General features: G+C 45.0%; 2 protein-coding genes, 1 non-coding gene and 1 pseudogene across 3 annotated transcripts; 3 read left to right on the plus strand and 1 right to left on the minus strand.

Annotated features, from left to right (window-relative positions):
• The first annotated feature begins 1,961 nt into the window (after nt 1–1,961).
• LOC133890750 (uncharacterized) lies at nt 1,962–7,572 on the plus strand. Its single transcript, XM_062331276.1, has 3 exons — nt 1,962–5,955; nt 6,257–6,311; nt 7,256–7,572. The coding sequence occupies exons 1-2, from the start codon at nt 4,930–4,932 to the stop codon at nt 6,287–6,289; spliced, it is 1,059 nt and encodes a 352-aa protein (XP_062187260.1). The 5' UTR covers nt 1,962–4,929; the 3' UTR covers nt 6,290–6,311; nt 7,256–7,572.
• A 13,328-nt stretch (nt 7,573–20,900) lies between these two features.
• Nucleotides 20,901–21,067, plus strand: LOC133891204 (small nucleolar RNA snoR127). Its single transcript, XR_009904156.1, has one exon. It is a non-coding gene; the product is annotated as a small nucleolar RNA snoR127 (small nucleolar RNA).
• Nucleotides 21,068–22,072: 1,005 nt separating this feature from the next.
• Nucleotides 22,073–23,061, plus strand: LOC133927048 (uncharacterized; annotated as a pseudogene).
• A 245-nt stretch (nt 23,062–23,306) lies between these two features.
• LOC133927043 (glycine-rich cell wall structural protein 1.8-like) lies at nt 23,307–24,897 on the minus strand. The gene has a single exon (XM_062373297.1). It carries the CDS (start codon nt 24,770–24,772, stop codon nt 23,468–23,470), a length of 1,305 nt encoding a protein of 434 aa, XP_062229281.1. The 5' UTR covers nt 24,773–24,897; the 3' UTR covers nt 23,307–23,467.
• Nucleotides 24,898–26,029: the final 1,132 nt, after the last annotated feature.

The following is a 26,029-nucleotide window of genomic DNA, read 5'->3' on the forward strand; positions in this document are numbered from 1 at the left end:
ACTTGCCTCTAAATCATCAACTTGGAGGGTTTCTTCACCCGGTGAACATCTTATTTGGTTTCGAGTTTTTCTTTGTAAGTTTCTTGCCTTTGTGACGATGACTCGTGGATTAGTGATCTATGGAACCTAAGGTTTATATTTCATCCACGAGAGCATAACTTCTTCCAGTTTTGTTGCTTTCCCTTTTTCTCTCTATTTGCTTCCGCCGGTGCTTTTTAAGGAGCGTTGGGTAAAAAAAAAATAGACCATCTGTTTCGAAAGAAATTTAAAAAGACACCTATTTACCTTCTTTTAGTCGCCGTTCTTGATCTACAATTTTAGACATAAGAACAAATCCTTCCTAGTTTAGACGTAACTTTAGTACCCCAAGAGGCCAAGAGAGAATTGAATGTGGTACAACCTCCATTCTTAAATAGATGTCGTTTTTAAAATTTGAATTTGTTTTTAAATAGATGTAGTTTTATGTTTTTAAGTTGGTGTTTTAGTAGAGTGCATATATTAAAGGCTATTGAAAAGTAAAGTTTTAATTCAATGAGTATAGTGGATTGGTGGTTTATGTAACATTGATTGAATATGTGAGAAATTGAGAGGAATAAACATATCATGTATGAAAGAATTTATTATAATCTTATTCTGTATACCGAAAGCTAAAACGATATCTAAAAGAGAATAGAGGTATTCAACTCAGATGACGCTAATAACAAGTTGTAGGTTCAGATTATGAACTTAATATGAATGGGGAGCTGTGCATAATCAGAAAGCCTACCCTGAAGACGAAGATCGTTGATGGGACTGGCTGGCTGTCGCTGCCGTTCTCCCTACGATCCCTAAAGGCGCAGAAGACGTGCTTCTCCTCGGAAACGCAAACAAGATCTCGTTCGTGCTAACTTTGGCCTTCTGCGAACGGAAGACATGTACGAGAAATATATACTCTGACAGGTGCAATATATATTATTGGTACTTACGAATACGACAACGGTAAGTTGCGAATGATTTTTTTTTATCGAAGCAGGTTGAAGATGGTGGATAAGGATTTGCATGACTGTCCGAAAGCAACAGCTGCCTCCAGAAATGAAGTATCTGGTTCTGTCTTGCAGTCACAGCAGCAAGGTAGAGTCGGTTGCCTGCTTCGCACTTGGCGTTCCTGCTTCACTTGTTTAATTACAGCTCCGGTCCTGATCAAATACAGCACGCAGGTGTGGCTTGTTGGCGAGGAGCTGATGGATCAAGAGCAGACGAAAGCCAAGGAAGGTGTCCATCATTCCGCGCGCTACTCCGAGTTCCCTCCCAAGACGATCCGCAAGGACGGCATCTACCACCGCACCCCGGCATTGCTAGTCCCAGAGTCTTTGGATCGACAACCTCCATGCCTGCGAGGTACGTGAATACAAGCAGATATACACACGCTCGAATGCTCGGTCGCTTTGCGCGCACACACATGACGCATGATTATTGATTACCTGATGATCGAGACGTAAATCAATTTGTTCGTGCACGATCGGTCCTGCAGAACTGGCTGCCGAGGAGGGTGAGCAGGCTGTAAAATTGCATTGTATGTGCAACTGAGTAGGCGTAAAATGCAATTGAATTGCTCCGATCAGTTTTGTTCCCGGTTGTTCGACTGCCCTGCCTGCATTGCAGTTCCTGCGTGCATTTCGATTATTTTGCCCGTGGCATTTGGCAACGTCTGCATCTGAACTCTGAAGCGAAAGTGATCTGATTCCAAGGAAAAAAACAAAACAAGAACAGTCTGAGGTCTGAAGTGTCCTTGATGATCTGAGCTCTGAAGTCTGAGCTGGAGGATGACGGGAGGAGCCAGCGCAGGAGAGGGCCGTATTGGACGTGTGGCGCAATTGGTTTTGCATTGTTGGAGATGGACTGGACTGGACCGGACCGGACCCAACCCATCGGATCCCGTTCAAGAACTAAAGCTCCCAGTCTCCGACCCCGTCCCGCTACACACCGCAACGCCGCCTCCCCTTCTCCCTCTTCTCGCCCCAGTTGTTGCCTCCTCACCGTCTCCTTCCAGGCGCCGCCGCCGCCTCCTCGGCCCCTCTGGCCGCAGCAGCTAGCCTCCCCGCTTGGCTGCCTTCCAGTTCCTGTCCGCCGCGCGGTCGCCAGCTCCCTGTGCGGCAGCACCATGGCTGGAGGCATGCTGTCGTCGGCACCTTCCATGGCGCGAGAGGGCGTGGGCTGTGCCACTGGAGACGCCAGGGCTGAGATCGTGGCTGGCTGCCCCCCTCCTCTCGCAACGCCTCGGTTCGCCGGTGACTCAACGGCGGGTCGCATGCATTTCAGGTCATCTCGCACGATAATACTCTGTTTTACGCACAATTAAAGCATTAGGGCTGTTTGGGAGCCCACAATCCCTGCCTAATCCACGTAGGTGGGACGGGAGGGTCAGAAACCACCTGGAGCAATATAATTTTTTTTGGCTTCTTTCCCCTGCTGCCCTCCCTCCCGCTCTCGCCCGTCTCCGCCTCCGAGACTCCGACCACCGCCTGCTCCCGCTCCGGCTCCCGCCCCTGCAACCACCACCGCCACCTCTCACTTCTCTCCGGCTTCCTCCACTACCACCCTCCCCGCACCTTCTTCCTCTGTCACCGCCATCGTCTTCGTCCCCGCCATTGTTTGCCCTCCATCCCGAAAGCTTGGCCTATCTCCGACCACCTCTTCTTCACCAAGGTTCAGGTGGTACGGTTCTGTTCTTTTCAAGAAACGTGATTTTCTTGAATCAAGAAACCTTATTTCTTGTTATACCATTGTTCTTCCCCTCTTTTCTTAATTGCTTAGTGGCTGTTTGTTCCCAACAAACATGATTTTCTTGAATCAAGAAACCTTATTTCTTGCTATATCCTTGTTCTTTCCCTCTTTTCGTAATGGCGTAGTGGCTGTTTGTTTCCACCTTCTCTTCTCCAAGGTTCAGGTTCATGATTCTCTTGAATCAAGAAACCTTATTTCTTGCTATATTCTTGTTCAGTTGTTCTTTCCATCTTTTCGTAATGGCTTTGTGGCTGTTTGTTCCTAGGAATGGGGCAAGTTTTGTCTACTGATTGGCTTCCAAAAATTAAAAAAAAAGTTTTGTCTACTGCCGAGTCGACATAGAGAAGGAGAGGGAAGAAGCGAGCTCAAAGCTTCTGGAAGTGGTTTTGGAGCTTCATCTCCTCTTTTTTCTGGAAGAAACATCACGGAAAGACGAATTTCTGAGGTAAACCATGCTTCTTCTCTGTTCTCTTTTTCACAACGTTTTGTCTGAAGAAACATTTACAATTTGAGTGCATCCCTATAGAAGGGTTTACATGTTTACATATTCAGAATGAAAATAAGCCTAAAAAACAAGCATTAGCTGCTACGTAAGCAAGACTGACATAAATCCGACAATATAACATGAAGACGTTTCAGATGTTCCTGCAATAGCCTAGAAGCCATCTGAAAGTGTTCCCCTTGTATAGATCCTTGCTCTGTAGACCTGTCCAATACTTGAGAATTATATATACCTTATAAAAAAAACAATTTTAGGAATCACATGTATTAGCATGATTGAAACATCTGTCATTTCGAACTAGCCATGTTGCCCACCAAGCTGCCGCCAAGCCAACCCAGTGACATTCAGAAGCTCCTGGGAGCAACTTATGCGCCCAACTGAAATATTCTCTCAAGCTGCTGCCCTCCAGAAAAATTCAGCAATCGGACATTGAAAAAAACTAGTGTTCCATACTTCCCAAACCTCCACAAAAGTAGCAGCTATTCACTCCAAACCACCCTTTTCTCAGCAAATTGTCCAAAGTCAGAGTTGCATTTTTGCTTATCAGCCACATAAAAAACTTGTTCTTCAAACGTATCTTCAGTTTCCAGAGAAGAGTATATAACTTTATTCTCTGACCTTCATTTAAATGACTATATAACGATTTGACAGTGTATGTACTTCTTGTAGTATGCTTCCACATTGAATATCATCTTCATCTGATAATTGCTGACGTCGACATAACTGTGATATCTGTTGTAACTGTACAATATGTTCTGCATCTAAAACCCTTCTGAAAAGAATTTGCTATTGATCAGATAGTACCAAATCCACTGTATCTTTAGTTCGTTGAACTATAGCATAAACACCAGGATATAAAACAGCCAAAGGACTGTCAATTACCCATGAACCTCGCAGAAACGAATTCTGGTTCCATTACCTAATTTCCATGTGCATCCTTTATACAAACTATCTCTCAAACTCAGCAAAGCATCCAAACAAGGTGAATCAGAAGCTTTATTCTGAATTTGGAAACATGACTGACCTTTCAAGTATTTGGCTTCTACTATATGTCTCCATAACCCTTTTCCATTTTGGCTCTTAAATAACCATTTACATAAAAGACTGTGATTCTTTTTCTCCAAATCTTTGATTGCAAGACCACCTGAGATATTGAAATGCGTATCTTAGACCATTTTACCAAAAGATACATTCTTCTTATCCTGATTTCCTTGCCACAAAAGTACTTTTTCTCATGATACCAATCTTATGTCTCACTGTTTTTGGCATCTTGTACATTGACATCATATAGGTTGATATAGAACTTAGACATGATTCCAGTAATATTGATCTTCATCCCTGAGATAATTGTCCTTCCTTCTAAGTAGACAGTCTCTTTGTTTCTTTAGCTAATAAAAATTGCCAGTCTTCTACTGATAGCCTTCTTGCTGATAGTGGAACTCCTAAGTGTTTGAATGGAAAAGGTTCAATGTTGCAATTGAATAGCTCTGTCATCATTTCTATCCTCTGAGAATCCTCCCCCAAATATATAATGGTGCTTTTCTGATAATTTATTTTAAGCCCTGTCATCCTTTCGTGTGTGTATCATCAGTTTGATGTTTGTTGCCATTTCTATGTTATCTTGAAAAGCCAGAACTAATCCCACAACCAAACCTTGCTCATAAATGTGGGACAGTACTATGTTTCTCAACTTCATCAGTCACAATATACAGGTGGCTCAATTTTACTCGGACAACCATCCTCACATTGTTTGTGAGCATGGAAGGCATAAGTTCACTTCAATGATGTCATTCTTAGGCGGAAAGGATATGTTGAAATCTGTTGATGTTCCTGGGACGAACACTCAAATAAAAGTCACACAGGAAGTCCTTAGGAGACTTCTGGTCGGAATGTTTGTCCGCTGTCAACATTTGCACTCCGAGGGCAAAACGCTTGAGGGATGCTTCTCAGCTGATAATATGTTTGTTCCAGATCAGGATGTATTTATGATACCATACATTGAGGTGAAATTAGATTCCCTCCGTATGGAAGCGTTCAAGCCTTATACAGACGAAGGAGGAGACAAGGACCTCATGAAGTTGGGTGTGATAGTTGAGGATGTCATCCTTTCCTCGGAAACAGAATTGCCTGCTGATTTGAAGCAACTATTTGTGTTACTGCGCACTGAGCCTATCAAAAACAAAAATCTGATTTACTGTCATGTGAGTCTCAAGGGACCAAGGGGGAAGCTGTCACACTTCATGTGGTTGTACAAGAGGCTAACGTACTTGCAAAAGAAAGTGCCCAGCAAGTATGAGAAGATCATGCTAAAATTCAAAGATGATAAAGATAACTGGAGAAAAAGAGCTAACAGAAACAAATTTCTGGCCAAACTTCGTCCTTTTAACACCTGCGGTCGAGGCGGTTATTCCAAACATGGGAAAGGCCTAAGTCGTTTCTACAGAAATTCTGTAGAACATTTGCTTAAGATGTTTGATGACAATAACCCAAACTCAGGGACAAAACCTGAAGAACATGAAAAGAAGGCCCATCCAGCATCACCTGTTGAAGAAGAAGAGCTTGAAGACTATCATATTGCCATTATTTTGACACAAGCATTTCCAGAATTCTTAGGTGATCTACAGGAGGCGTTCCATGAACAAAATGAGCTTCAAAGGTTCAATACCGAAGATACAGTGCCCCTTCAAAATGTAAGTCTAGAATCTTGAGCATTATGGTTGCAATACGCTAGTAAGGAAAACAAGAAAACCGACATGCACCACTAGTATAAGAGCCCAGAGATTTCCTGTACACTTATGACCCTTGCTTTCTGCATTGTGAAGTGCTTGTAAAGTCATTAACATTTCCCATGCACTACATGTTTTCATGTGCTTGTGTAAACTGAGACCATGTGCAAGTAGCCAAGTAAGCATGGGCATGCAGTTTTGTGTTATAGCTCGTGGTGATCCTTTTGACACCAAAGGAGTTACAATAATGTGGTTACCCTTGTAGGCTGCTCCTGCTGTTGCAACCTCAGAATGTTGAACCAAAAGGAAGGTGGAATGAGGTACTCTTCCTAACAGTTGCTTTCTGTTATAAGGATATTTTTTTAGATAACTTGTATCTAATGTTTACCCTCTTACATAGGTTGGCTTTGTGACTAGTGTGTGCTTTTCTTGCTTCTTTATCAGATGCATAATGCTGAGTCCTACGGGGTACCAACTTAAGTTTTTGAATAATTCCACTAACTTAAGGTGTCTATCTTACATATGCGCTTTAATGCTTTCGATAAAAGCTCCATCTTAGGTGGTATTACTTTACTTTGCGGCCTTAGATACTGCTTTCATTTATCTGATGGTATTTTAGATATTGATCTCTACTTGGAGATGGTCTTGTGATTCATATACGGAGGTCCAGGGCGTTTCCATATATTATAGAAATAGAACAGATAGTATTATTGATGATTTCAGTGCTTTAATGGTTTTATACTCGTATGATTTGCACTTGTTGATGATGAAGAATGTCCACATCTAGTCCCGAGGACCATTTTTAGGTATTATTAACCGGTGAGACAGCGCACAAGTCATAAGAAACATGCTACATTGTCGATATGCTAATAACTTATAATCATGCTTGCAAAAAGAGCAGAATTGAAGCTGCTTCGAGTTGCTCATGAAGATGGATTGTTGGGAGATGAAATCAGAAATGCATATATTGTGACTTGGAGAAAAGGGTGTTGATGAATAATATAAGGCAAACTAGCAAACCCGTGAAAGTTACTACTTATTTTGCAAACTGTGGTGTGTAATTCCACCCTACTGTTTTGAAGTAATTCTCTCGAGCACTGTTGTAGATGAAGAAACTGATTTGCTGACAATGAAAATAAACTTTTCTAATCTTTTGGCAAGTACTAACTGTAAAATCCATTGTGATGTAATGTCAATTAGATCTCTTATGATTGATAGTTGCGCTTTCTGATATGCTTTCCTACTGGTGTTCTGTCTTTTGCAGCTGGTTGAGATTGTACCGTCAGCTTTGGTGCTGTTCGGCTCACAGAAACTACCGCCAAAACATGGGATCACATCATTCCATTCCATCCATTCAATTACACCAGCTCCAAGAATCCTCATGTTCCATTTGCTAACTGTTCCTTCGAAGTGGTAAATACAGAAGGGCATGTTTGTAGGTTGCCTAGCTTTGTTGTGGAAAAAAAATCTGTACGTAACTCTGGCAAATATTGCTTGTAAAAGAAAGATATAAACCTCCCTCTGTTACAAATTCCCCCAAATGTTAGTAACACATTTTTTGCTAATATAGGTTTTCCTCTGTAAACTTCAGAACAAAAGGAATGCTGTGATGATTTGTTTACGATAAGGTCGTCTATTTTTTTTTTTCAGAGGAGTGATAGAATCAGATTGTTTCACACTTCCTCCCGAATGCTGCTACATTAGCACATCACTTTTTATCTGTTGTCGTTGTTCCTTGAAGCTGTATCTTACACCTTTCGAATTTAAAACCTTAGAAGAAAAGGATTAAAGGAATGGCTCAGTCAGCTGAAACTTATTTTAACCTGTAAGGTTATGGAAAGCTTCAGGAAAGAAGTCCTCCAAATTAAAAGTTAGCAGTGATATCGGCCCTCAAAGAAAAAGTTAGCAGTGTATGCGGAAGGAACAGATGGGTTTATCAAACGAAATAGAGCACGCATCTATCAATCAGCTCGACCTCATGTACCAGATCATAGCAGGCTTCAAATTCGCAGAACCATACGAATACTGATAGCAGAAGGGAGCGGAGCGGCTTCTACTCTGAAATCTGAATCTCCCAAAAGCAGGTGGCAGAAAGAAGAGAAATATTTGGCGTAATGAGCCCGCAGGCCTTTGCTTGTATTTATAGTATGACAATACAATAGATCGTATCTCAACAGATCAAGAGTTTGTTAGCTCCGATGGATTCTACGCTAACTATATTTTGTTATGTACTCTAACACGCCCCCTCAATCTGGACCGCTGTGTACAAGGTTCAGATTGCGTCGAAAACGATCAACGGTCTGCCGGGTAGCTTGCTTGGTGAAGGCATCGGCAAGTTGATCATCTGATGAGATGAACCGGACATCAAGCGCTCCCAGGGCAACCCTCTCTCGCACAAAATGAAAATCGACCTCGATGTGTTTTGTGCGGGCATGGAACACCGGATTAGCCGTCAAGTAAGTTGCACCCAGATTGTCGCACCATAACACTGGTGGTAGAGTTTGGACGACGCCTAGTTCCTTGAGAACCGATTGAATCCAAATAGCTTCAGCTGTCCCATTTGCCAACGCCTTGTATTCGGCTTCGGTACTCGATCTTGAGACAGTGGGCTGTTTCTTCGAGCTCCAGGAGACAAGGTTGAGACCAAGAAAGATGGCAAAGCCACCCGTCGACCGTCTGTCGTCCGTGCACCCGGCCCAATCAGCATCAGTGAAGATGCTAAGGCGCGTTGATGGAGATTTGCGAAAATGCAGTCCGGTATTAATTGTGCCCTTGACATACCGCAAAATGCGCTTGACCGCCTCCCAGTGCACATTAGTTGGCTGCGATAGATATTGACACACTTTGTTCACAGCAAAAGATATATCAGGACGTGTCAATGTGAGATACTGCAAACCGCCCACCATACTGCGATATTTGAAAGCATCATCGGCATTGAGGATATGGCCGCAGTCCCGTGTCAACTTATAGGTCACAGACATCGGGGTTGACGTTGCTTTACAATTCTCCATGCTAGCACGATGAAGCAAATCAAGTGCATACTTGCGTTGGGTTAAGGACATGCCCCCTGAATTGTAAGCAGCTTCAAGACCGAGGAAGTATTCCAATCTGCCAAGATCCTTGATGGGAAATGCTTTGGACAAAGAGTGAACAAGATGATCAACCGCTTGAGGAGTGGACCCGGCAATGACAATATCGTCAACATATACTAGCATAAGAATGGTAATGCCCCCACGAGCAAAGATGAAGAGAGATGTATCTGCTCTAGATGACGTGAAGCCAAGTTGATGAAGCTTGTCGCTGAGGCGGGCGTACCAGGCTCGAGGAGATTGCTTCAAACCGTACAAAGCACGCTGCAACTTGCACACATATGTGGGATAGCGCGGGTCCTCGAAGCCGGGTGGCTGCTGCATGTAGACGTCTTCGTCGAGGAAGCCATGAAGAAAAGCATTGCTCACATCAACCTGCCATAGGCACCACCCGTGAGAAAGTGCCAAGGAGAGGACAAGCCGAACATTAGCATGCTTCACAACTGGACTGAAAGTCTCCGTGTAGTCGAGGCCATGCTGCTGAGTAAACCCGCGAGCAACTAAACGAGCCTTGTGCTTGTCAACCGAGCCGTCCGGAAGATACTTCGTTTTGAAAATCCATTTGCTTCCCACAATGTTGATGCCAACAGGACGAGGCACCAAAGTCTACGTATGGTTCTTACAAAGTGCAGAGAACTCATCCTCCATGGCCGCACGCCAAGCGGGCTCGGAGAGAGCGACGCGATGCGACGTCGGTGCAGCAAGAAAGGCTCGGCGCTGGGGATCATAGCGCACCGTGCCGTCCGTATACTGCTTGGGCACTCGCAAATTGTCCCGGAGACGAGTTGTCATTGAGTGGCCCGGCGGAGGAGCATCCGGAGCAGGAACGGGTGCTGGAGGAACTGCTGGTGGGACGTCGATGGAGGCAGCGTTGGGGACACCAGGCACTGCGATGGTGGCGGCATCGGGGACACCAGGCGCTACATCCTGGACCGCAGGAAGTGCACCCTCATAGTAGGCTGGGGAGGAAGGCCCAACGTCCGCTCGAGAGGCAGGCTCGAGTGCTGGCGAGGATGGAACAGCGGGTGAGGCGCCAGGTTGAGGCAGAGACAAGGCAGGGGGCACGTGAACAGTGCCATGCACGGTGCCCCCGCTAGGCATGTCAAGCGCAGCGTCAGGAACCTGCATGCATGAAACGTCGGCTGCTTCGGCAGGGTTAGGAGGCAACAAAGACAGGTTGTAATTGCGCATATGGGCATTCTGTGTAGCCGGTTCATTATTAGGAAAAGTAACAGGGTTAGCAAGGCTGGAGACATCGATGGTAACACCGGGAGTAGCGAATGGGAAAACCTTCTCATCAAAAATTATATCTCGGGATATGTAGATGCGTCCGGAGGATCTCTCAAGACACTTATATCCTTTGTGCATGGGGCTATAACCAAGAAACACGCACATCTTAGAACGAAATTCTAATTTGTGTGGATTGTATTTACGAAGACAAGGCCAACATGCGCACCCAAATATGCGAAGAAAGGAATAGTCGGGCACTATCTGGAGAAGGCGAGTGATGGGAGTGGTGTTGTCGATGACTTGGCTTGGCATTCTATTGATAAGATAGCATGCCGTAAGAAAGGCTTCATCCCAAAATCGCAAAGGAAGAGAGGATTGGGCCAAGAGGGAAAGACCGGTCTCAACTAGGTGACGATGCTTACGTTCGGCCACCCCATTTTGTTGAGACGTATGTGGACAGGAAACACGATGAGTAATACCAACACGTTGGAAATATTTATGTAAGCGATGATACTCACCCCCCCCCCCCAATCAGATTGGATGGCTCGGATTTTAGTGTTCAAGAGTCTTTCGACATGGTTTTGAAAAGCATAAAAAATGGTTTCGACATCAGACTTATGTTTCAAGAGATAGATCCAACAAAAGCGACTATAATCGTCAACAAAACTAACATAGTATTTGTATCCCCTAGAAGAGGGAAGAGCAGGACCCCATACATCGGTATGAACTAACTCAAGAGGCATTGTGGAAACACGATGAGACATATTATAAGATAGTTGACGACTCTTAGCACGCTGACAAGCATCACAAACAAAAGAATCAGATTTTGATGAACATGAAAGTTTATGTGCCCGAACAATGGATTGCACTACATTATTTGAGGGATGACCGAGACGCTGGTGCCACTGATGTGGAGAGATCTTAACACCAGAATTGGCTTGACGAGTGGATGAAGCATGGCTAAACGGAATAGGGTAGAGTCCGCCACAGCTCCTACCGTGAAGAATGATTCTCCTCGTGACCTTGTCCTTAACAAACAAGGAATCAGGGTGAAACTCGATAAAGACATTATTATCGGAAACAAGTTTATGCACGGAAAGAAGGTGTTTGCTGATATGAGGAACATGAAGAACATTCTTCAAGAGCAACGAATCAGTAGAACTGGCTATTTTAGAGCAACCAATATGCGAAATTGACAAACCTGCGCCATTTGCCACTTGGACTTGATCTTTGCCCCCATAGCGCTCGTGCATGGACAGATGTTCCAAGTCGCTAGTGAGGTGGTCAGTGGTGCCCGTATCCATGTACCAATGGTTGTCATTGTGGCCATGGTTGGTCGAAGCGGAGTTGCCGGAACGGTAGTCGTCAGGCTGGTACACTTGGTTGAAGCGGTTGCGGCAGTTGAGAGCCTCGTGCCCATAGATCTTGCAGATCTGGCACCTGGGACGATAGCGACTGCCACCATTGCGGCCGCCACCACGACCACGACCGCCACCTTGTCCCCATTGCCCACCGCCTCCACCAGTGCGTCCACCCCCACGGCCGTCATTGGCATCATGGGAGCGAGGGGCCTTGCTAGTGGTGAAGTCGCCTTGGCGGGCCACGGAGTTGGCCGACGTCGTATACTCCTCGGATTGCGTGTGTTGATCCTGCACAGCTTCATACGATAGGACGTAGGCATAAAAATCAATGAGCGTCACAGGAGTGTTGATGACTGTGAGGGACGCCACGAGTGCATCAAACTGGGGGCCAAGACCGGCAAGGATGTAATCGATGATCTCGTCGTCATCAAGAGGATGGCCGATCGTGGCCATCGTGTCCGCGAGGCTCTTCATCTTGTGAAAGTACTCGGCCGCCGTCAAGTCTTTCTTCTTCAGTGTCTGGAGCTGGTGACGAATGTGGCGGATGCTAGCCCGGCTTTGCGCCGAGAACATGGCATGAACCGCAGCCCACACCTGGGCTGCCGTGTTGCGGCCGATCATCTGGCTGACGACATCCTCCGTCATCGAGGAGAGCAGCATGCCAAGAACACGCTGATCCTGCTGCCACCAAGTCTGGTAGGTAGGGTTCGGAACCTGTACGACGGTATCGCCGGTTCCCTGGGTGATCGTACGGGCTGGTGCAGCAGTAGTCCCGTCGAGGTAGCCATGGAGATTCTGGCCGGAGAGATTGGGTAGGATGAGGGTCTTCCAAAGCAGGAAGTTGGATCGATCTAGACGAATGGGAATGGGGCTGAGGGTAGGCGAGGCTGACGCGGTGGCAGAAGGCGAGGAAACAAGTGCTCCGGCGACACCAGATAGCTGCGGGCTTGAAGTGAACGACATGGCTACGAAGATGGATCAGATCGAAAGCTTCAGGCTCTGGTACCAAGAAAGAAGAGAAATATTTGGCGTAATGAGCCCGCAGGCCTTTGCTTGTATTTATAGTATGACAATACAACAGATCGTATCTCAATAGATCAAGAGTTTGTTAGCTCCGATGAATTCTACGCTAACTATATTTTGTTATGTACTCTAACAGTGGCGAGTCCAGACCAAGTCGGATACGGATTGTAGTCCGACACCTACTCATACGTGGCTGGGGTTTCTGGCTTCTGGGCCCTATATAATCAAGCCTGCCTCGATCAGCTCGGTTGGTGCGTGCAGAAGAAACAGAGGCAACCAGGATAGACAGACAGAGCACGGACACAGCTCGTCTCGACACGAGAGAGCCGCCGCTTCGAACTACGTGACAAACATGTCGACGCCGCAGCGGCAGAGGCAGCATCTGTATTTGGTGCTGGATGAGTCGGAGGATGGCCGGTACAGCATCCACAAGATCGACGTGGGCGACTTCGACCCCGACGACACCGACCATCCCGACTCGCGTGCACGGCCGCTGCCCGACCCACCGCTGGTTCGCGTGGAAGCCGAGTGCTACAGCGCCATGTTATTCGTGGCCCACGGCACCAAGATCTTCGCCATGCACCCCTCGCCCGCCCGCGCTGCCCCTGCCCTGGACCCCAGGACCATGGCGATCACCGCCGGCCCTCTGCCACAAGCCAAAGAGCAGAAGTTCTGTTGCAGTGCCTTCGTGTCCATCGGCGACAGGCTCTACAGCATGGACGAGAAAGAGGGACAACATGGCGGCGGCCAGTGCAACTTTGAAGTGATGCGCTTCGGCTCCCCTCCGAGCGGCGGCAGCAGCAGCAGGTGCTGGTCCTGGAGCAGCGTCCCTTCGCAACCGCCATTCGATCCGCTCTATGTGACCTGCTACGCGGTGCACCCTGATGAGCGCACCATCTTTTTCTCCGTGTCTGCTCACAGCTACCACCTCGATCCCCCTCTCGCCCGGTCACGGGGGTGCGACAATGAGGACCCGGCCACCTTCTCCTTCGACACCGAGGCACTCAAGTGGACTTTCCGAGGCTACTGGAGTCTGCCCTTCGAGGGGCAGGGCCATTACGACGTCGAGCTAGACGCGTGGGTCGGGCTCCACTGCGGGTCTTACCTCAAGGGACGTGTCTGTTCCTGCGACGTCCTGTCGCCTGCCACCGACGAAGACGACGTCGACAAGCAGCAGGCGCCGGCGTGGAAGCTCGGGAGGGACAAGCTCTTTCGCAGCAAAGGCAGGCGACACTTGGGCGGCACGCTCGTGTACATGGGAGACAGCACGTTCTGCGTCCTCGAGTGCGTCACGGCCGAGAAGCTCACCAAGGAGCAGAGGAGGAGGCTGCAGGGGCCGCCTCGCGCGCTGCTCTACCTGCGGACGTTCGGCCTCAAGTACGGCAAGCAAGGGCGGCTGCGGATGGCGACGTGCGGCCGCCGGGCTCGATGCTACGCGCTACCCGAGGGGACAGGTTGTGGAGAGTTTTTTATGTCGTTTCGGGCGTTATGGGTGTAGCTAGGTAGTCTCCAGTGGGAATCGTATCCTCTGATTTTGTGCAAAGTCGGAGGATAAATAGAGCATGATATTGTATTTTTTAGCCGTTAGATCTGAAATAGATGCATCAGATTACCTGCTACACTGACTCTATAAACAGTAGAATTACAGTAATTGCTATAATAAAATAATGTCATGATACTGTTCACCTAGACTTATTTTACTGTACATTCCGGTGACTTTGTGAACCAATGTTAGAGGATGCGCGTCCATCTCCAGTAGTGAGCAACTGAGCACTACACCTCTGATCCGATCTTCTTTCCTTTTTTGTTTCCTTTTGCTCCAAAAAGACAACACTTTTTCCCCATACAAACTCCCTCAAGCTCTACCTGTTAGAGTTAATTGTCCTCCACTAGCAATCGCCTATCCCGATTGAACATCAAGAAGACGATCCTCGCTAAAACATCTAAAACTACGAGGAAAATGTTTAGTATGAAAACTATAACTTCTAGATCTAGCTTCACAAAAGTACAACTATACTGAGCCTCTAGTAAGATAAATCAACAAATATTTCACCGTTGTATCTATCAAATCATATTTTCGAGTTCTCTTATGTCTCATATATCAATCATTCGATCAATAACTGGTATGTACAAATTACAATAGAATAATATCACGATTGTACTTCAAATAAAGTATATTACCTGAATAAATCATACAACAGTCTTGTGGCTTAAGATTCTTTACATCCATAACCAACCATTCAATCCAAAGATAACTCGGTAATGGAAAACATGTTAAGCCTAATGCCACAAGCAAATTGAGTACGGACATAACCTTAATATTCTATGTTTCATGATCGTACTTATGTGTTGTCTTCTTTATCTAAATTCAACTATCAAGTTTGAGTATAAAAAGATGCACAGGAAACCCTAACATTACTCAAAAGATTTGATAGATGTTTAGGGGTAAAAATTAAGGACAAACCCATATGTCTTTAAGTTTGAGCGGAAAACCAAATTTAAATACAATGGAATTAGGTGTAACCCGAAGTTTCAAACTATCGTATAAAAGTCAGATTTTGCCATTAATTATGATTATTAGGCCTGGAGAGATACGATCCATCTAAGTAAATTCCCAAGTTTTAAGTTGGTCAACAGTGTATCGGTTCAACGGCTAATTCTTGTGAACTGCAAGAGTAGATGTTCAGTTTCGGTTCCACGTGTATTTCTCCTCCGATCAGTTTGGGGATTAAAAAAGAAAAAGAAAACAACAAAGATGACAATGATGGAATCAAACTGAGAAGCGAGACGAGAGGTGTGCATCAGTTTGATATGTGGCTAAATTTGATTTCTCCTGCTATTTATGTTTAACTTTTTTTACACTACGTAAAAATAGATAAAGGAGATATATATAAGTGATGGGTCATTACATGACTCATCACTTGTGTCTCCTCAGGTTGGAACATGGTATTTACCCGTCACAAATGATACATAAAAGTTGATAGGTCGTAATATTACCTGTTACCTATAACATGAGTGACGAGTAATAACTAAACTTATCACTTATAATTTGGTTATAAATGATAAATCTTTCTACACTAGTCATTAGTGACGGGTCGTAACATGACCCGTCACTAATGACTTGGCAAAAGTGACAGGTTGTAATATTACCCGTCACTTAATAAGTGACGGGTAATATTACAACCTGTCACTTATTACTTAAATCTGTTTTAACACCCGACCAACTACTGTACATGCGAATAGTTAATCAACAGTTCCGCCCGCACAGTGCTGGCGATTTTCACAGGCTCCGCTAGAGATTTTTTAATATCTTGTTAATTTCAAGTTTGAATTGGTGCTAGGTCTTTCAAGGTTTGCATCTCCACTTTCCTCCTCCTCTAATCCCTATTTGGTAGATTTGTTGTGCTTTGAGTTGTAATCGGTAATTTTACATCTTTATTCAAAATCTTAGTACAAGTGAGTTATATTTATGTTAGATTTGATACTAGGTTTGCCCGATCTACCGCGAGATGCCATAGATCTAGTGTATTTGTATATAATTTTTAATCGCATATTTAACCACAAAATTAAGATAATTGTTAATGAAGAATGAATGTTTTTATATTAATTGTAGATGATGAATATAAGTTAAATGTATCTTGAGACCCAGACTTATTCGGAGTACTTGAGCGGAGTGAAGCATTTCATGAGTACTACATTTGCGGATATGAAAGATCGTGGTAAAACAACAATGTATTGTCCATGTCACGATTGCAAGAATTATAAGAAGTTCCTGAAACCAGACAATATCCATGCCTACTTAGTCATTTGTGGATTTAAAGAGAATTATACATGTTGGAACAAACATGGTGAGGAAGGTCTTAACGAGGGAGAGTTGGATCGGGCCCTCCATGCTGACAATGTGGATTAAGGACTTACACCCGGTGCAATGGATTATGATCTCAGGGATGAGGACATATTATGTTTCAGTGATAACGATCTCAAGAATTTTGTGGAGAATGTGGACCATATGGTGCGGGATGTCGAGTGGCACGATGAGTATAACAATGTTGAGTTTGCTAAATTTCAGTACTTTGTGCGGGATTCCAAGACGCAACTTTATCCCAACTGTAAGGAGAAGTACACGCGGATATTTGGAACCTAAAGCTTCTACAGCTGAAGGCAACCTATGGTTGGACTGACAAGAGTTTTAAAGTATTGCTAGATCTACTAAAGGACATGCTACCGGAGGGGAACTTGGTGCCCGAGGGTGTCTACGGCGCGAAGAAGATAATTTATCTTTTAGGACTGGAAATAGAAAAAATACATGCATGTAAGCAAGATTGTATCTTGTTTCGTGGAGAGTATGCAGAGCTGGATCAATGCTCCGTTTGTGGAACCCATTGATATAAGCGTAGAAATGACGGTGTTGATGGGGATGGAGGCAAGGAAAGTAAAGGTGATCCTAGGAAGGTGGTGTGGTATTTTCATGTAATTCCCTGTCTGAAGCATCTGTTTGCCAACAGAAATGAGGCACAATTGGTGCGTTGGCATAAGGAAGGTCGTAAGAACGACATAATGATACGGCACCCGACGACTTCCGCTCAGTGGTGAATCATAGATTCCACATTTGGTTGGTTCGCTGAAGAATTGAGAAATATTAGGTTTACTATGAGCACAGATGACATAAATCCATTCGGTAACATGAGTACCTCATATAGTACATAGCCTGTTATATTGTCGATCTACAATCTTCCACCCTGACTTTGTAATAAGCAGAAATATATTATGTTGTCGATCTTGATATCAGGACCGAAACAACCTAGCAATGATATCGATGTGTACCTCAAGCCTTTAGTCAATGATCTTAAGAAACTTTGGTCGAAAGGTGTCGAGGTTTGGGATCAGTGCAAGCAAGAGTACTTTACCTTGCACGCCATATTATTCGTCACTATCAATGATCTGCCAGCACTTTATAACTTGTCAGGTCAGAGCAAAAGAAAATGTGAAGTTTGCCCCTATTGCTTAGATGACACATGCAGTTTGAGGTTGAACAACTAAAAAAAAAATAGTGTACATGTGGCATCGACATTTCCTTCCCAGGAAGCACCAGTACTGAAACATGGACAAGCAATTCGATGGAACAAGGGAGAAAGCGTTACCTCCGAGGTATTTCAGCGGGAAAGATGTCTACAATCAGGTTAAGAATATCAATGTTATCCTTAGCAAGCTAAATGAATCCTCCAAGGATGATGAACAGTTAGGAATGTGGAGCAAAAAATCAATACTATTCGAGTTAGAGTATTGAAAAAATTAGACGTTCGCCACTCTATCAACAACATGCATGTAAAGAAGAATATATGCGAGAGTCTGATCGGTACATTGTTCCAAATAAAGGAAAAAGAAAAAGATCATGAGAACGCACAAGCTAACCTTGAAGAAATAGGCTTAAGGCCGGAGCTCCATGCACATGATATGGACAAAGGAAAACACCTACCCCCAGCAGTTATCACTCTCTCCAAGAAGGAGAAAAAAGAATTCTGCGAGTTCTTGCACAGTGTGAAAGTTCCCTTCGGTTACTCGTCCAACATCGCAAGACTTGTTTCGGTGAAAGAGCTGAAAATGAATTTTACCTTGATGAAGTCCTATGATTGCCATGTGATGATGACGTCACTACTTGCGGTAGCTATTAGGAACATCCTCCCAATTAAGGTTCACGAGGTTATCCTGAGCCTGTATTTTTTCTTCAATGCAATTGAACAAAAGTTGTTCGATCTAGACTCGCTAGAGGGGCTAGAAAAAAGACACTTTGAGACTCTATGTATTCTTAAGGTGTATTTTCCACTATCATTTTTTATATCATGGTACATCTCACTACTCACCTTGTGAAGAAGATACACTACCTTGGCCCCGTGTTCCTGCATCACATATTTCCATATGAGAGATATATGAGCGTTCTCAAGTCATACGTAAGGAATTAAGCCTTTCCTGAAGATGCATCGTGCAGGGTTACGCGACGAAGGAGGCATCAGAGTGGTATGTTAATTAAACCCAAATAACCCAATTGGCGTGCCTAAGTCTCGCCATGAGAGGAGGCTTGCAGGTGTAGGGGTCCTGGGGAAGATGCCAATAACTACTGATCAGAAGGCATACGACTAAGCTCATTTCCTTGTGCTGCAACAATTGAGCGAAGTGTGCCCATATGTCGATGAGCACAAGCAGATGCTACTTGAAGAGAATCCAGGACAGATCGAAGCTTGGGTTGCGAGGCAACATATGCAAAGGTTCACGACTTGGTTCCGAGATCGAATCAGACAATCGAGTTCTCCTACAAATGCTCTGATAAAAAAATTAGCATCAGGCCCTATATACACAATTATGACATATTAAGAGTACGATATAAACGGATACAAATTTTACACGGTTATCCAAGATGAGAAGAGTATATACTAGAACAATAGTGTCCGTATGTATGCTTATGACAACGACATGCAGAGGGGCACATACTATGATCAAATAGAGGATATTTAGGAGTTGAACTACTTGGAATTCAAGGTAGCCCTATTTCGGTGTCATTGGGTACATAGGGTAAAAGACGTCACTATTGACAAGTATGGATTCACCAGCGTTGATCTCAAACATCTCGGGTACAAGTCTGAACCCTTCGTACTCGCTAAAGATTTTCGCCAAGTCTTTTATGTGACTGACACAACAAAGAAGAAACACCATGTGGTTCTCGCTGGGAAAAGATGCATCGTTGGAGTTGCAAACATCGTTGATGAGCAGGAGTTTAATCAATTTGATGAAATCCCCCTCTTTTCTGCTGTAATCGTATCATGCCTTTCGCCGACCGAGAAAACTACATACCTGCGCTCTGACCATAACGAAGGGATCCATGTCAAGAAAGCACGAAAACAATGAATTTGAATTTGTGTGAAATATTAATGTCAAATTTGAATTTTTGGTTTCAAGTAATTTGAATTTGTAATATTAATGCCAAATTTGAATTTTAGGTTTCAAGTTATTTGAATTTGTAATATTAATGTTAAATTTGAATTTTAGGTTTCAAGTTATTTGAATTTGTAATATTAATTTAAAATTTAAATTTTAGGTTTCAAGTTATTTGAATTTGTAATATTAATTTAAAATTTGAATTTTAGATTTCAAGTTGTTTGAATTTATAAATTGTGACGGATGATATTATTAATCCGTCACTTTTATAACTAATAGGTGACGGGTAAATAACATAACCTGTTACCTATGACTTATATGTAAGGGCCAAGTCGAATTAAAAGGTGACGGGTGATATTCTTAACCTGTCACCTTTTACTTACAATAGGTGACAGGTAAATAATATAACCCGTCACCTATGACTTGTTTGCATATAACCCTAGCTAGTCCGCGCGCACTCTTATTTTGCTTAAGTCTTTTTGCCTGCGTGCGCTAGGGTTCGCCGTCACCATCGCCCTTCACCCGTCTCCACGAGTCGTCGCCCCCCGATCCGCCACCATCGCCGCAGTCACCCCGTCGCCAGTCACCAGTCACTGTCGCCGCCGTCGCCCCTGAGCCCGTCACTGCCCCCACCAATGATGCTCTCTTCGCCATTGTCAGAGCCCTGCCGCATTCGGAGCACCGTCGTCGCCCCCGAGCCCGCCGCCGTCGCCACAAGCCTTCTCCGAGCACCTGGCCACCGTCGACATGCAACTCCTTCCAAAGCCCGAGTTTGAGCCCAAGTCAAGGCAACGCCGCCGCCAGCTCCTCCCGTCCTTCTTCCCTTCCCCATGAGGTCAGTCATAAACTTTTGGTCAAAAGCCATATGTGATATGTCTCAAATTGGATTTGTCTGTGTTGAATGGACTATAACAACCATCTGTGATATGGGATCACCATAAGTTTAAGTTCTTGTTCAGTTCAGAAATGTGAGAGAATAATTCTTGTTCAAATATGTGAGAAAATACTTCTTGTTCAGTTCAGAATACTTCTTGTTCCTCCATGATATGCAATTTTGGTCAAAAGCCATATGTGAGAGAATATTTCTTGTTCACTTCAGAAATGCCACAACTGTTTAAGTTGCTTTTGAATTCTGCAATTTTTTGAGATCTGTTAAACATTAGTTACCATTTTTTTGAAAGGAAAATGATGCCATATTCTGTATAACTGTTGTTGTTCCATTGTTCAAATATTTTTTGTTTCCATTTTTTTTGGCAATGCTCAGTAACTTCTCAACCTGGAATGATGAAAGTTAGCCAAATCATATTATGATGTGCTCCTCTAGGTGTCATTTTTGTCTTGGTGAAAAATTATTCTTTCCTAAGAACAAGATGAGATGACTAGAGTTGAAGTATGCATCATTACTTGATGATAAAAACTGAGATTGGTAACTTGCTGACCAGAAAATTTCTGGAGCCTAAAATACATTGTTGCCATATGTAAGATTGCAGTCATAATTTTGTCTTGTCTCCACGATTAGTCTGCAAATGTCTTATGTATGTTTTATCCCTCTAGGCATGAGCATCTCCATGGCCATACACATGTTTGCTTCACCAATGCCTGCCATTCAATTTGAGCTTTTGAAACCATACACATGTTTGCTTCACCATGTTTGATATTGGGTGTTGAACCAAAATTCTATTTCATGACTGCACCTGTGAGGTGTATGCATACTTATTCATACACTTGTTCTTGAACTAACCAAAGATAATGAACAAAACTATTGACCTCAAAGCATATGTAAAAGGAATTAGTGGCTCTATGCCTTCAACAGGAGTAGTACAAATCCTGAAGCACTTGAATATACACATTTTTCTTATCTTGAATGAGATGTAGAGTTTGAGAACACTTTTCTTTGGCATACTTGGACTCATTGCCACATTTAGTATGTGAAAACGTAAGGTGGGCTGTCCGGAGAGTTTGTAGTAATATAAGCAAATTGGTCAGTTTATTTTAGTAGGTTATCATATCTACCACTATCTAGAGAACACTCATTTCAACATAGATTGTTTAATCTTGATTTTTTTTCTCTATTCAGAACAGAATATACTACACTTATTTTCGGTACATTGAGCTTATGAGAAAGCATGGGCTGGAGATCTCTCAACCTGGTTTGGAACCTGATAGAGGTCTGACATGGCAAATGACTAAACGTCAAGGTGATCGGGAAGTCCACAAGTGAGCTACTGAATCTATATTGCTTACCTATGCGTAATCGTCACACACCTATATTAAGTTTCTGGAGTGACATTTTGCTTTTCACAGAGTAACTGAGGAGAGGCCAGGCTGGTGTACCGATCCCCATCTGCCACCGTGTGCAGCGTAGGTGCCCAATCAGTTGTTGCCATATTATTTTCCTCCATTAAAATATATGAATTCACATTCAATTTTATATGTAGATTTGTTGAAATTATGGCAACTGTATTCTCTAGGGATGCATGGCGCTGTGTATGGCATATGATTCAGGTACAGTGGCATTAGCTACTCGGCTCTTAGCTTCGTTTGGAGTCAGTATTCTTACACACTGTTTTCTGTTCTGCAGAATGACTTGGTGCATGGATGGGGTCTCGATTTTGCTCTTAGGAAATGTGTGGAGGTATTCTTTTTCTCCATTATGGATGAGACGTATTACTCTTGTGAAGTAAATTATACATGAATACTAACCTGCAAAGGTCTAGAATATAGCTTAGATTGCAGGTTGCATAGAATGAGTGTTTTAATTTGTTTCTTTTGGGGTGCAACCAGTCATAATTTACTGAGACGAAATTCTTTTACTTGATCTTATTAAACAGCCAGCTCATGAGAAAATTGGAGTTGTTGATGCCCAGTGGATTGTTCATCAAGTTATTCCATCACTTGGTAACCAGGTATATTGACTATTCATGTCACCTCATTTGTACATGTTACACAGCTACAGAGTTTTCTGATCCTGTAACATGTATTCCCGTCTGAATGCATACAGGTTTTTTCTTACTGTTTTATTTGTCACTGTGGCACAGGTAAGAGCTCGCTGCAGAAAAGAATGGGGAATATTCAAACAAGGTTGGCAGATGCTGAAAAAGCATATTACTTGGAGCACGGTATCACGCCCCCGAATTCGACAGTAGCTTAGCTGAAATACAGGCACCTCAGGAGTCATGGCAAGGTAGAATCTGTTTTGGGAACCTGGCACTTGCATCTTCGGTATGCACATCCATGCAACTGAGACTATGGAGCTGCAGTTCCACGGCCAGATTTGTACAGGCGACCTCCCAAGAATTGCCATTGCTGGTCTTAGCCATGTTCACTTGGTTTAGTCGTAGTGAGAGTAGTTCTTATGTAAGTAGCCGATTTAGCACGGATTTTGAGGTCGATTACTACATACTATTATGTGTCTTATTGACCTGATGCAATATCAATATTGGTAGTATTTTTTTCTTCCCTTGTTTTAACATGTAAATCATTGCCCTTGGGACAGCTCTTTGTGCAACAGTATCTTCTTTTCATTTTTCTAGCCAGATAGAATGACAGATTATACCAGGTGGAGAAGCTTTACAGACCTGATCTGCCCTGAGGGCATCCGGTTGCATAGTCAGTTTGGAAAAGTCGTCCACATAGAACATAGTCATCAGAGTTTCATCGTACATTATTAATATCGCATGGATGGTGGATGCTCAATGAGAAAGCACTTCTTATTTTTAGATACTTAGATTGTTAAGTTGCATCAGAGATCACAATCCACCAAAATACTGGCACATACCCGTACGACATATTGCATACGTATATACGTAGCGTATATGTACGTGCAACCATAGCGCGTGGAACTCAGGGGAAGAGGAAGAAGCGGTTCTTGCCCTGGGCGCACACGCCGTAGCCGCCGCCGCCGGTGTACCCCTCCTGGGTGGTGCTCTCGTACGACTCGTAGCGGCGCACGCCGCCGAGGTTGCTACCGCCGTTCTTCCCCTCGCTCTTGTACGCCTCGTAGCGGTGCACGCCACCCTGGGGGGCGCGCGGTGGAAACGTCTCCTCGCAGTCACTCTCGTCGTCGCTCTCCTCCTCACTTTCGCTCTCGTACGCCTCGTGGTGGTGGCCGCCGGGGAACCCCGTCTTGCCCGCGTTCCCGTACGCCCCATAGCAGTACGCGCCGCCCGTCACACCGCCGTGGTGGGGACCGTACCCTGCGGAGGATTTACCGCCGTACTGGTCCTGCTTGTAGCCATGCTTCTGAACGACGCCACCGACGGCTCCCCCGTACGCCGCCTGCTGCTTGTAGGCGTTAGTCTTCACGGCCCCACCGTAGTGAGCACCGTAACCTGCGTCGGCTTCGCCGTACACCTCCTGCTGGTAGTTGTTCTTCTTCACGGCCCCACCGTAGTGAGCACCGTATCCTGCGTCGGCTTCGCCGTACACCTCCTGCTGGTAGCTGTTCTTCTTCACGGCGCCACCGTAGTGAGCACCGTATCCTGCGTTGGCTTCGCCGTACACCTCCTTCTGGTAGCCGTGCTTCTGCACGGCGCCACCTAAGGTTCCGCCGTACGCCGCTTGTTGCTTGCAAGCGTTTGTCTGCACGGCGCCACCGTAGTGACCACCGTATCCTGCGTCGGCTTCACCGTACTCCTCCTGCTGGTACTTGTAGGAGTTCTTCTTCACGGCGCCACCGTTGTGGGCAGCGTACCCTGCGTCGGCTTCGCCGTACACCTCCTGCTTGTAGCCGTGCTTCTTCACGGCGGCGCCACCTTGTTGGAGAGGGTACCCGCCATCACCGGCCCCCCCGTACACCTCCTGCTGGTACGCGTGCTTCTGCACGGCGCCACCGCCAAGGTAGCTGTTGCACCCGTCGTCGTCCTCCTCGCTCACCTCCTGCTTGTAGGCCTGCTTCTGCACGCCGCCGCCGCCATGGTAGCCGTTGTACCCTTCATCGTTCTCCTCGAAAACCTCCTGCTTGTAGGCCTGCTTCTGCACACCGCCGCCGCCACCATAACAGGGCTTCTCGTTGATGGTTATGCGGTTGATCTCCGTCACGATGGTGGTCTCGTACTCGGAGTTTTGCTGCTGGTAGTTCACCTGGGGCTTGCTGGGGCCGTAGCCGTAGCGGTAGCCGTAACCATTTCCACGCTTGACGAGCGACATGCTCAACTAGTTCTCTTTCTTCTCTGCTTGCTCTGATAACGATTTGCTTTGTGTGTCCGTGTGGCCTCGCATGAGGTCCGGTTTTATAGTCGCCGCGGTGACTGGGCACTTGAGCCCGATCGACCAGTTGCTCGTAAGGTTTGGCAGGGCAGGTAATGGATATGTCCTCTGCTTTATATCCAGTCAGGCACCTTGAAATTGTTCGATCGAACCAGACACGGTTCTATCTTATTTGATGCCTCTTTGTTTAATGTGACGCATATACGTATATACTGCGATCATTTATTTGAATGATAAAGCAAAAATCCTATTCGCGTGGCATATTTGATGGCCTCTTTTTTCTTTGCCGGCCTAGGAAGAATGCTTATCTTGTATGCAATGATTCGATGGATCAAACGTATGTCACGTGACGGTATTCCCATTCTACAACGCATGCTATACTCTCTTTTTTTTGGGCTATTCACAACTCGAGAAAATTAAGCATGACAGTTCCCCACTTGCATGGTTACGGAACCAACTACAGTATTATATTGTTTCCCTTTTTATGTCAACGATATGGTACTAACTTTGCACATGAAGCACCTGTTTGGATTTTAACGAAACAGATCTGGAGTAATACAAGCTGTGGGCTCATCGAATCGCTCTAATTAATCTGATTCATCCCAATCCTATCCAACAGTTCACACACACTACAGGAGCAGAGCGAGTATCCGGCTGCACGGGTACTAGCTCGTTGCATTGTGCGCTTCGTCTCCGTTGCCGGTGGACCTGAACGGGCAGGACACGCGAGGTGCTGGACGTGAGTTTCCCGGCCGCCGGGGCGCCGGGCCACGGGCCGCGGGATGGTTCGGCTCGATCGTGCATGCACCTGGGATTGGAACAGCTGGGACGACCGAGCAATGCCGAAATGTTGCATCTTGCGTTCTTTGGCGTTTCCTCAAAACCGGAGGTAATTAGATCGATGCCGGTTTTCAGTGTGATGACATTGAGCTCGGTTTGGCTGTTGCCACCAGTTTACACTTCACACGGCGGCGGAGAGAGAGAAGCCAGCTCGCCTCTCGCCGTCGGTGTTGTAGCAGACAAGGGTCACGTACCCAATGAAAAAGCAGATTAAAGATCGATCGGTACAGCTAGCGAACGAATTATCAAGATACTTTTTCTTACTGATGCGTCACAAGTATACATATATACGGTGGACGCAGAGCATCAATCAACTGTGAGTACAGTTTATTTACATACGATCGATTAGGTATTTTT

Source organism: Phragmites australis, chromosome 1, assembly GCF_958298935.1.
Source record: "Phragmites australis chromosome 1, lpPhrAust1.1, whole genome shotgun sequence".
In the NCBI taxonomy this organism is placed as follows: Eukaryota; Viridiplantae; Streptophyta; class Magnoliopsida; order Poales; family Poaceae; genus Phragmites; species Phragmites australis.